The sequence below is a fragment of the Furipterus horrens genome, unplaced genomic scaffold, assembly GCF_987537825.1.
Source record: "Furipterus horrens unplaced genomic scaffold, mFurHor1.1.pri manual_scaffold_3, whole genome shotgun sequence".
NCBI classification, from domain to species: Eukaryota; Metazoa; Chordata; class Mammalia; order Chiroptera; family Furipteridae; genus Furipterus; species Furipterus horrens.
Window position 1 is genome coordinate 178268214 of NW_028327173.1, and position 12730 is coordinate 178280943.

At 36.8% G+C, this 12730-nt stretch overlaps 1 protein-coding gene across 2 annotated transcripts in view; it reads left to right on the forward strand.

Annotated features, from left to right (window-relative positions):
* The window catches only part of KIAA0586 (KIAA0586 ortholog), a 106034-nt gene that overhangs the window by 42884 nt on the left and 50420 nt on the right, over positions 1-12730 (forward strand). For both annotated transcript variants that reach the window (XM_090270934.1, XM_090270935.1), the window contains exons 22-26: positions 3782-3938; positions 4360-4579; positions 5129-5373; positions 6970-7046; positions 8641-8775. In XM_090270934.1, coding sequence (XP_090127060.1) covers positions 3782-3938; positions 4360-4579; positions 5129-5373; positions 6970-7046; positions 8641-8775 — 834 coding nt within the window. The remainder of the gene's footprint in view (positions 1-3781; positions 3939-4359; positions 4580-5128; positions 5374-6969; positions 7047-8640; positions 8776-12730) is intronic.

Here is a 12730-nt window from a genome sequence, read left to right on the forward strand (position 1 = left end):
CATACCCCACAATTTGACATTCATACGTGATAAAGAGACCATATTTGAATTTTCCCATTTGTCCCAAAAATATCCTTTATAACTTTTTTTTAAAAATTCAAGTTATAGCTAATGATCACACGTTGCTTTTGGTCATTTTGTAAACTAATATTTTTAGTCTTTATATTTTAGACACTTTGGTTATTGTTTATTTAATGAGCCTTACTGTGTTTAAATAGAGTTTTTCATTTATTACAGTATAGGGGAACAAGAAACTTTTCTGTCTTCAAAGTTCTTTCCACTGGCCTAATATTCAGATAGATATGGGACAGATTAACAAAAGAAAATAACCAAATTTAGTACATACATATGTATGGAAACCCACATACATGAGAGAGTCAGACCTTATAATGCATGAGAGGTTTAGAGACAGAAAGGGAAAATTAGGTATTTATGACATCCCTAATCAGGGATGAGGTAAGACACATTAAGGCTTCAGAAGGTCATTGCCAGGAGAGCACAAATTCTGCAATTAGTAGTTTGCCTTTTCATTTAGGCAGGTCGAAAGAGGTTATGATAATCTCTTATTATGGGCAAGACCCCTAATTACGGAAGGGGCAGATGTTTCTTATGAGCCCACCCTAAAGTGTTTTTAGCTCAAAACAGTGTTCATACCACAGAGGCACAGAGGTTACCCCATAATAACAACATAAAATTGTACAAATATAAATTTGTAGTCACTTCTGTTCCTATAGATCATGAAGACATCATTTTATATAGGTAAAACATTTAAACTAATTTGAGGCATAGACATAACTTTACACCAATCTTGTAGAATTCAAATATTAAGTATAATTGGTGTATTAGTATGTCAGAGACTTGGTACATAGTTTTGTTCTGTGCTTTATTGGGTCTTGGTTACTCGTGCAGTGCAGATGTTGTCAGGGTTATGGTTTTCTCTGTGCTAATTAACTTTGGTTTCTTTTCTGCCCATATACTGCATATACTAACACGAGGGTGATTTAGTGAGAAAATGTAGAAAAATTAGTATAGTAGGCAGTATATGTAATTATTAAGGCATAGAATTGGAAGATCTAAATTTGAACCCTCAGGTCTGTTACTTGAGTCTCACCTTCATAATAGAGATAAAATATTTAGAGTTTAGTCCTGGACAGAGTGGCTCAGTTGATTGCAGTGTTGTCCCATACACCAAAAGGTTGTGGGTTTGATTCCTGGTGAGGGCACATACCTAGATTGTGAGTTTGAATCCCTAGTCAGGGTGTATATGGGAGGCAACCAATCGATGGTTCTCTCTCACATTGATATTTCTCTTTCTCTCTCTGCCCTCATCCCTCCCTCCCTTCTCTCTAAAATCAATAAACATTTTAAATAATTTAAAACAAATATTTAGAATTTAAATGAACTTGGCTTTACCAAATCTGCGTACTGAATATCTAGAAAGACAGGTACCTCTCCCCCACTGCCATATTGTTCCTTATCTTCAGAATTGTCATGTCTTTAATTTGCTTTTTGATCTTCCAAATATACTCTAAAATTAGTTTTCAAAATCCATAAAAGATTTTGTTGGGATTTTTATGGAAATTAATCCAGTTTTGATTGGTTTACTTTGGGGAGAATTTACATCTTTTTTTGTTGTTTTGTTTACAAATTAGAAGACTATATTATCAAGATGTCTGTTCTCTCTAAGTTGGTATATACATTGAATATAATGACAGTCAAAAGTTTAACATTATTTTTGTTGAAATTGGCAAATTTAAATTAAAATATAAAGGACCTAGAATAGTCACAATCATCCTGAAAAGAAAGAACAAAGCTGGAGGATTCATACTATCAGATATATTTTACATTATTATAAAGCTACAGTAGTTTCGATAAGATAATATTGGTACAAGAATAGATTAATAAGCCAATGGAACAGGATAGCAGAACAGAAACAGACACTGCAGTGTAGTGGGGAAAAGATGGTCTCTTTAACAAATGGTGCTGGTTTAAATTGACCATGCATACAGAAAAAAATGAATCTTGATCTCTGTTTCACATCAGACATTAAAATTCATTCAAAATGGATTATAGATCTAAATGTTAAATAAGACAATAAAGCTTTTGGAAAAATAAATCATGGGAGATTTTCATGACCTTGAAGATGTCTTTAAAGAGTCACGTCTTTGTGAGACTGTACCTTCTTAGTCAACATATAAGATTTTGTGGAAGAGGCAATGAGATGGTGCTGTATAAAAAAGAGCTTACTGCCTGGAACTTGGTAAATATTCAGTCAACTACTGTTTATCATTATTATCCATTACCAATACTAGTAGCATTATATTTGAGTCAGTAGCCTTATATTTGAAAACAGAGCTCTTATAACATAGGTTTATGCAGTCAAGAAAAAAAAACCCATCATTTGTTTCTTTCACTTAGAAATCAAAGCTAAGAATATGCTAATTACTAACCAATGCTATAGAATTTCTAATGTGCTTCATGGTTTTAAAGTCATGTATCAATTTGTAATTTATAATGTAGAATATAGTATATAATATGAAGAAGTGTAAAATGAAAAGAAAAAGAAAAATAATGGCCCTGGCCAACATGGCTCAGTTGGGTGGGCGCTGTCCTGCTAAGGGAAAGGTCACCAGTTTAATTCCTGTTCAGGGCACATGCCTGGGTTGCAGCTGGTTCCCAGTTGGGGCATGTGTGAGGTGCAACTGATTGATGTTTCTCTTTCATGTCAGTGCTTCTCCTCCTCTTTTTATTCCTCCCTTCCCCTCTCTCTAAATATAATGTATTTGAAAAATGGGGAAAAGACATGTTCACACAGGTTACACACACAAAAGAAATACAAAAGGCCTATTATACATATATAAAGGTGGTAGTCTCACTGATAATAAGAAAAATGCCACTGAAATTTTATTTTTACTGATTGGAATAGTAGCTCTGAAAATTTGATAATTGCCATTGTTTAGCAAACCTTGGGGAAATGGGATTTCTCAGACCTCTTTGGTGTTAGTTGTAAAATAACAACCCTGTAGAGGGAAAGCTGGCAATATGTATTCCATTTAAAAATGCAATTAGCCCTTTAACCGAGCACTCCCACTTCTGGAAATTTATTCCACAGGTAATCTACACACGTGAAATGACTTAGGTCAAGATTGTGTTTGGTAACTCTGGGAAAGGGAACTAGGTAGATGGGACATGACTAGGAAAGGAGACATAATTTTCACTGTCCTCCTTTTGTACCTTTGAATTTTGAATAATTTGAATGATTACCTATTTAACAAATTGATTTTACAGTGATTTTAAACTTTTTTCTTCCCCAGTACTTTTCTTCTCCATCTTGTCTTTATTTGATCTCCCCTATTTCCTCTTATCCTTACATTGCTTTTTATAAGTTCTCTTCTTCTGTGCTGAAAGACTGATTTTTGATACCTTGTCAGTTAGTTAAAGTGCTTTCTTTCTGTACATGGTCTACCCAGATTGTGTTTGGGTTTGATCTTCAGCTGTCTGTTTAATCTTCTTCTCCATATTAGGATAGGTAGCCTTAGATTTCTTTGGGGCCTATTTCAGAGGCAGAGCTATAGTATTTCAATTGCCTAAGATTATCTACAGGCTAGTCTTGACACTAAATAGCTTAGAATTTCAAGAACCAGGATATTTAGGGCTCCATTTTCCACCCCCATCCATTACATTTTATCTAATCTCTGAATGAGCTCATTTTATTGTTTTAAATGATCTTTGCTTCAGTGAGTATAAGCACCGTTTATCTTATTTTATTAACTTATTTTAGGCACGCGTGTGTACCCCAGTGGCTACCCCGCAGCCAACTCCTCCTCACTCACCTCCACCTTCGGAGGAGCATGTGTTGGTAAAAACTCCAGATTCTTCTCCCTGTGATTCAGATCATGATATAGCTTTTCCTGTGAAGGAAATATTTGCTGAAAAAGGTACACATCTTATTTCTGTATTTCAATTTTAATAGTAGCAACTATTAAATATAATTTTATGGTTTGTTTTATAAAATGTCTTGTGGATTAGTAAACAGATACCTGTTGCTTACTAGGTTTTAATACATCATTTTTTCTTACATGGAAACTAAAAAATTGCTTGCCACTTTTTAAAATATATAATCTAATAGACACTTAGACTACTTTAAGTTCATGGTGGTGTTAAAAGTGTTGTATTTTCAAAGTTATTTTCTTATACTTGACTAAACTAATTTGGAAATTTTTCCATTAGTAGCTATTATTATTATAATTATTATTGCCATTATTTTGTATGCCAAAATGTTATGGAATTTCTGAAACAATATATCTTGCCTTCCTATGGAGTTTTATCTTTTCCTTTCTTTTAAAAAAATTTTTTTAGGAAATGACTTGCCTGCTGTCATGCTTGTTAATACTCCTACAGTTACCCCTGCTGCTACCCCTCCTCCTGCAGCTGCTCTTACCCCAACTTTGTCAGAGGTTTCCATTGATAAACTGAAGATATCAAACCCAGACCTTCCCAAGCCATGGGGTGATGGAGACCTGCCACTGGAAGAAGAGAATCCTAACTCTCTTCAAGAAGAACTTCACCCGAGAGCTATGTAAAGATAACATAATCACTTTTAGTAACTGTACATTTCTTCTTAAGCTGACTTATGTGTCCCATTGAAAACATCAGAAATTATAAATGAAGCTTTATAAACCACAAGCTACTTTATACTTTAGTAGAAAGAAGTTTCATAAATACTAAGTTTTAAATATTTTTACCAGATTTATAACTTCCATTTTTTTAAAACAGATTTTTTTGGAAGACATTAAAATAAATATATCTATTATATTGTTACTAAAATAGAAAGTGATTTTTTTCCCCAGTATGACTCTTTATTTACCTGATAAGTTTACTTTTATAGTATATTGTGCCATATGTCCCCAATGTAGATTTATTCTGTGGATGGTAGAACTTTCAAGATGGTCTGTGTTTAGAACATGAAAACAATCTTGGAAAAATAAATCTTGTTAATTAATTATAGTAGAGTAGGTTAAAGGAATACTTTGCTAAAAGGAGATACAATCTTTAAATCTGTTTTTGAATATCAAAATTAATATAGGCCTTCAGTGACCTAATAAGTTCAAAATGTCTTTCTTTTTAGTGTAATGTCTGTGGCCAAAGATGAAGAACCTGAGAGTATGGATTTCCCTGCTCAACCTGTTCCTCCAAAGCCACTTCCCTTGATGCCGCTCCCTGCTGACAGCAAGGCCCCTTCCCCCGTACAAATGCCAAGTTCTGGTTCTTCAACGATGGAGAGCACCTGGAGTCTTACTGTCACTGAGACTGAAAGACCCATCTCTGAAGGAGAGATTTTATATGACCATGGTCAAAACGTGGCTCACAGGAGTAAGTGAACTTGTATTAAATGATTTCACTGGTTAGATTATGATAATTCCTAACTAATATTAAGATTTTGATAATTCCTGAGTAATATACTTTTCTGTTTAAAGTGTCTTTACTAAATTTTCAGGATTTGCCAATGTATAGTAAAAAGAATACGGACTCTGTGCAAGCTAACAATACTGGATCTAAACCTTAGAAAGTAAAACCTCCCACATAAATCCAGAATTAACATCACTCTTAATAGTTTAGGGTATTCCCTTGCAGTCTTTTATTTTCTATGCACATATAGATAACTAAAAATATTTGTATTGTAGGTGTTTTGACCTTTAAAAATGAGATCATAGTATACATATTGTTTTAAAACCTGAATTTTTTTAACCTAATAATATATTGTGGACATCCTTCTATATCAATACATATAGCTCTACCTCATTTTGTTTTGTTTTGGTTTTTTGCAGTGGCTGTGTAGTCTGTTAAAACAGTGCCATAGTGGTGGGCATGTAGATTGTTTTGTGTTTGCATACTATACTGAACTCTCCAGTGACCATCCTTGCACTTGTAACTTCCTTAGAATACATGCCTAGGAGTGGAATTGCTGAATCAAAATATGTAGCTTTAAAATAGTGATACAGAAGGTCGTCGTCGTCGGCAGCCGTCCGTCTCGAGAGACGATGGTGTAGCTTCTGAAGAGTCTATCTGCACCGCCGAGAATGGCTGTGCAGTCCGACTCGGGAGTGACACGGTATCTGTCTCCTCCCGTGTTGAATCGACATCTTGCGATGACGCTGGAGTGTCCTCTCCAGTGAAGCTGAAGCTACAGAGCCTGGGCAGGGTGATATGGAGGGTCTGCTGTTGCCCATGCAGCAGACCCCCCCTCTCTTCGCAGCTGAAGGGTCCAAGGGAAAGACGGAGTCAATACAGCTTGGGTTCAGGTGCGCCGCAGGAGTTGCCGGTGTTGACTACAACGTCAAACCGCCTTAGGGACTCCGGCTCCGGATTTTCTGTCGGGGTTTACTCCCTTAGCCTTTCCCCTGAAGAGGTATGCCGCAAGGCAGTGGAGGTTTTTTGGAGTCAGAGTTTTCCTTCTCTGATGTACCCTGACTGGAAGATCGAACCAGCGACACTTAGCTCGCAGGCCGACGCTCAATCCACTGAGCCAAACCAGCCAGGGACAGATACAGAAGGTATAGGGGAAATAAATGATAATGGAAAAATACAATAAAAAATAAACTATGAAATAAATAAATAAATAAATAAATATAAATAACAATACATTGCCAACATATTCTCCAGAAATGTTAATCAGTTAATTATATCGATAGTGCATAGGAGTGCCTCTTTCTCGGTTTCATGGTTAACAGTTGATATTTATAGTTCTTTTTAATTTCTGACAGATTGGTAGATTACACAAAAATTCATCTTTTTCATACAATGTACTTTAAAAAAGCAGGTGAAATTAACTTGTGATTTATTATTTATGAACTTTGACAGTATTTTTATGGTATAAGTTTAAATATAATGTTGTATGGCTTTATTGTCAGATTATTTACTAAGTTTATGTTTCTTCTTTTTTCTAAATTTTTACATTTTAATTTCTAGCTTTGGGAGATGGAAGACTGTCTCTGATAAACCTAAGTGATAGTTTATCCAGTACACTGAACGATGCCCACGATATGGTAAGAAGTGATTGACTCACATTGAATTCTGACATCTGACATGAAGATTATCTAGATGGACTTACTGCTGTCAATCAGGCTTTTTTCTCAAATATTTGAGTTATAAACATAAAGTTTAATAAAATATCCATTAAGGAATTCACTTTTATGCACATCTCATTATTAAAATTGTGAGAATGAAATTATTAACTTCTGTACCTCCAGTAGTTGAAAAATACAGTTAATGTAACTAGGTAATGAAAATCTAGCTCAGTGCAAACTCACCTCAATATATCAACTTTACAATATTTCAAGCAGGACCTTGCTGTTTAAACCAATTTTCTTATAATACATTTGTTATTTTTCCTTAACCATGATTAAAATTCTTTGTACTAAACATAATTGAATCCAGTTGCTTAAAAAAATACTGAAATAGAACCTAGGGGCACTAATTCTTCCTAGTTATTATCTAGCTCTATAAAAGAAAAACGTGGCATTTAAAAATTATATTTTTATAGACAGAATATAATTCATAAAATAAATGGAGGGAAGTCATAAATGAGGATTTTCAGGGAAGCATTACACTAACATTTGGCCTACTTAGTATGTCATTATGTCCTCTTCATCCATTCTTAGAACTTTATCATGGTGCCAAAGCATGTTTAAGTTTGTTCAAAGTAAACAGCTAAACTGAACCAGGACTAAATTATAACATCTTTCTTTTTCTATATTTGAAACAATTCTAATTTTGATATTTGTACTAAACCTAAATCTTCATAATAAAGTCATATGTGGAAATGCAATCTTGAAAAACTGGGAATAACTTGAAGTCATGTACCAGTAGGCATTGATCTGTATACGGCTGGGGTTGATAAGGACTTCCAATCCAGAGTTAATAAATTTTATTTCATTAAAAATAAAATATTTAAGTAAAAAACTATCAACAGTATTTAAAATCATGTTAATACTTGCATTTACAAGGGAATCCAGATTCTCTGACTCTTAGGCCGACACTGTCCCTCATTTTGGGGACAGTTCTATTTTGAGGCACAAGAAGCCTAAGCTGGGTGTTCCAGTGAGGGCTCTCAGTTACCTGCTCCCTAGCCGAGTACGAGAGATGGGCACAAAGGCGAAAGAACAAAGGAAGGTCTTACAGGCACTTTGACCTATTTCTGCAGTTTTTCGTTTTTGCTTGTGATCCGGGTTACAGCAGTGCTACAGTGCTTTGCCTCATTACCACACTGTGGTGTTGCTTTGTGTACTACATAAACAGGAAGCAGGAAGTCGGGTGGGCCAAAATATAAAACATTTGTGAATCACTGTAACTCAGTCACATGACAAAGGGTTTAATTTTTGTGTGTTTTTATAGTAAATCTCCAGTTTAAATGTAGCAAATTACTTAATATGTTGTTTATATTTGAGGCACACATAGAGGGCTTTTAGTATAGTTGAATGGGAATGAGAACTCAATGAAAATAAAAGAGTCCGCCTTTTTTCTATAAAGTGCTAATATGCCCATTTTCATGGTGACTAAGTTTTATTAATCATAAATTAAGGAAAATGCAGTGGTTTGATAGCATTTTTTGTTGCATTATTGTCTTTATATTTCATTTAGGAAGATGATCCTCTCAGTGAAGGACAAGTGATTAGAATGTCCAATAAGAAATTTAATGGAGATGCAATTCTCTCTCCTCTTGCTAAACAAGACCAGGAATCATTAATTGCACAGCAAGCTGTCTATCAATCACAGGTACTTTTTAACCGTAATGATTTTTTTTTCTTTTCAGTTAGACCTAGGTACAGGAAAAAAATAACGAAATATTCCTACTTTTAGTTAAAGTATGCTACTATTTCATCTTCCTCAGGGATCATCCTTGTCGTAACTTTAACCAGGAATCATAGAGTTATACAGTTTTACAGTTGAAAGGAATTTGGCCCATGTGTTCCAACTCTGTTGTTTTACAGCTAAAAAATATCTGGAGTCCTTTGAAGTTATTTGTGAGGATCATTCATTCATTCTTTCTTTCTTTCTTCCCACAACCATTTGCTGAGTATTTACTATATGCCAGACACAACCTTGGGAAAGTTAAAAAAAATGAGGCTGTGCTCCTGCCTATAAGTAGATGACAATCATATAGGGGACAAAGGGCTTAAACAGTTTCTGTGCAGGGCAATAACTGTTCAGATAGCTGTCCTTATAAGTGTATATTAGCTCAGAGAAGGGAAAACTCTGCTTGAAGTCTGATGACCTTTTATACAGAAAATAATACTGATGTGGGTTTTTAAAGACCCAGTAGAATTTTCCTAGACAACACTGAGGGGGAAGGACATTTTAGAAGCTGAAATCACATGTGTTAAGGGACAAGAACCAAGGAAGATTAAGACATATTTAGAAAGTGTTGAAATATCAGTGTGGCCACAGCTGTAGATAGAGATCAGTCTGGAGAAGTAGGTGGAACCAGATAATCATAAAGAACCTTTTTGCCCATGGAAAGGTTTGGGTACTGTGGAGCCCATTATGATATTTGTGGGCAAGGGAGTCACAGGCTTAGATATTTAAGAAGGAGTATGGAGGTTTTGTAATATAGTCCTGGGATTTGGAGGGAAGGAGGGTGAAGGAACAAATGGCCATGGGTTTCTGGTCAGATTTCACCTGTAACTTTTCACCCCAGTTGGGCCTTCATGTTCCGTGATGTTACTCTGGGCTATTAGTGTCTCAGCTGGGTTTTTTGCCAAGATTTTTGTGGTTAAGGGACAAGTAGTGATGATCAAGCTGATGAGGGAAAGAAGCAAGTGCTTTGCTCCAGTCATTCCTCTCACTAAAACCTCTCCAGTCACCTTCCTGTGTAGGATTCAGCCCCTTCCTTCCCACACCCACCAGGTCAGGTTAGCTGCCAGTCTTGCCCAGGGCTTTTTTCACGATTTGTTCCTAGTTTTCAGAATCCATGGTTTCCTCTCATTTCTGTAGTTACTCTAAGATCAACTTGGGGATAAGGAGCTTGGCAGCCTTTATTAGTATGCAGCCCTGGCAAAGCCCAGAAGTGGGAGCTTGTCCTCTGCAGATCTTTTTCTAAGAATCTCAGCTTTTGCAGATGTGTGCGTGTGCATGGGTGAAATTTAAAGGTGTGTCTATGTATTATTCTGAACCCTGGCTTAAAATTTTTAACTGTAAATTCTGAAGATCTACCATATTCTTTTAATCTACAGTATATGTATAACATACCATAATTTAATTATTTTATTGAAATTCTATTCAAATTATAATAAATTCCTTTTTTGCATTTATGAGGCATTATTTCTCTAGATCAGATAATGAGAGGTAGAATTGCTGGTTAAAAAGGTACAAACATTTATAATTTCAGTAAGAAGTAATAAACTGCTTTCTAACTATATGAGACTCTTCCCATTTTGATAGATGTTCTTTTTATTTTTTTTAACATTTATCTATTTTTAATTAAGATAATTGACATCTAACATTGAGCAAGTTTAAGGTACACAACAATGCTAGAAATGTGATACATTAATATATATTGCAGTATATTAGCTGACACCTTTATCATGTCACATAGTTATCATTTCTTTTTTGTGGTGTGAACAATCAAGGTCTAGTCTCTTAAAAACTTTGAGACTTCCAGCCAAGACGGAGGTGTAGACAGACACACTGCGTCTCCCTCCACAACTAAGAAGGAATACAACTACCTCAAAACTAGAAACAACCAGAAGTTCCAGAAAACCAAACTGCACAGAAGTCCAGCAAACAAGGACATAAAGAAGAAATACTCATCCAGACGAGTGGAGCCAGGGCAGAGAGGACACGGTGTGGTGGTAGCAGCAGCAGCGGCAGCAGCAGGCTTGCAGAAAGCGCAGTCACACATTTTAAAAAGTCAGGAGGGACACCAGGAGAGCATTCCCAGCTCCTCACTGGACATCACAGCTTATGGTCCCAGCACTGGGGAAAATCAAGCCTCATTGCTTCTGACTGTGCAGACCAGTGGGGGTCGGGGTGGAGGCAGAAACTGCTGGTCTCTCAGCAAAGTCCACTTGTTTAAAGGGCCCCCACAGTCCTAGAACGTCTGCAGACCCACCCACTCTGGGAATAATGGCCTGGGCAGCAGCTAGAGGGGTGCCAGTCCAGTGCAGAAGTGGGAGAGGTGGCTGAAGAGGGGAGCGAGTGCTGGGCAGGCAGCATTGTTCCCTCTCGGACCCCTCCCTCACATACAGCGCCACAACGTGGTGAAGCAGGTCACCTTGTACTGACAAATCCCTAAGGCTCCGCCCCTTATAATGTAAGAGGAGGACAGCTCTACCTGGGACACGAAGGCAGACAAACACAGGAGCCTGTCAGAATGAAGGGGAAAGAGAAATATGACCCAAAAGAGGGAATGGATCAAGGTTCCAGTAGGAAAACTAAGCAACAAGGAGATAGCCAACCTCACAGATGAGGAGATAGACAACCTAACAAATGAAGAATTCAAAACACTGGTGATAAAGATGCTCACAGGCTTGACAGATATGCTTGAGTATGGCAAATGCATAAGAGAAGAAGTGAAGGCTATGCTAAGTGAAACAAAGGAAAATCCACACAAAACCAATGGAGACAGGAAGGAAACCAGGGTTCAAACCAATGATTTGGAACATAAGGAAGAAAAAACAGTCAACCAGTGCAGAATGAGGAAGCAAGAATTGAAGAAAATGAGGAAAAGTTCCCAAATTTTGCGAAGGAGATGGACATACAGGTCCGGGAAGCACGGAGGGTCCCGGGCAAGCTGGACCCAGAGGGGACCACACCAGGATGCATCATGATTGAGTTGCCAAAGGTGAAAGATAAAGAGAGAGTCCTGGGGCCAGCAAGAGAGAGGCGGAGAGTTGCCAACAGGGTGGTGCCTATAGGACTATCAGCTGATTTCTCAGAGGACACTTTGCAGGCAGGAAGGGACTGGCAAGCAGTACTGAATGTGATGAAAGGCAACCTAAAACCAAGCAAAGCTATCATTTGGAATGGAAGGGCAGATGAAGTGCTCCCAGACCAGGTGAAGCTAAAAGGGTTCATCATCACCAGGCCATTATGATATGAAATGTCAAAGGGACTTACTTAAGAAAAAGAAGATCAAAACTATGAACACTAAAATGATAACAAACTCACAACTATCAACAACTGAATAAAATAAATAAATAAAAACAAAATCCAACTAAGCAAACCAGAATAGGAACAGAATCTTAGTGATGGGAACCATTTGGAGGTTTATCAGTGGGGAGAGGGTAGGGGGAGAAATGGTGAAATGGTGAAGGGACTAAGAAGGATAATCAGTTGGTACAAATAGACAGGGGGATGTTAAGAATAATATAGGAAAGGGTGAAGCCAAAGAACTTGTATGCATGACACATGGACATGAACTAAGTGGGGTGGGATTGCTGGAGGGAATGGGGGTACTGGGCAGAGGGAAGCAAAGGGGAAAAAATTGGAACTACTGTAACAACATAATCAATAAAATATACTTTAAAACTGTCAAAAAAAAAAAAACTTTTAAGTTTATAATATAGTATTGATGACATTCACTATGCTGTGCATTAGGTCTCCAGAACTTATGCATCTCTTATTTGTAAGTTTGTGCCCTTAAACATCTCCCCACTGTCTCAGCCCCTGGCCCTTGTACCACACAGATGGTGTTCTTAATCTTAAATTTTTATGAATCTGATTAGCAGTG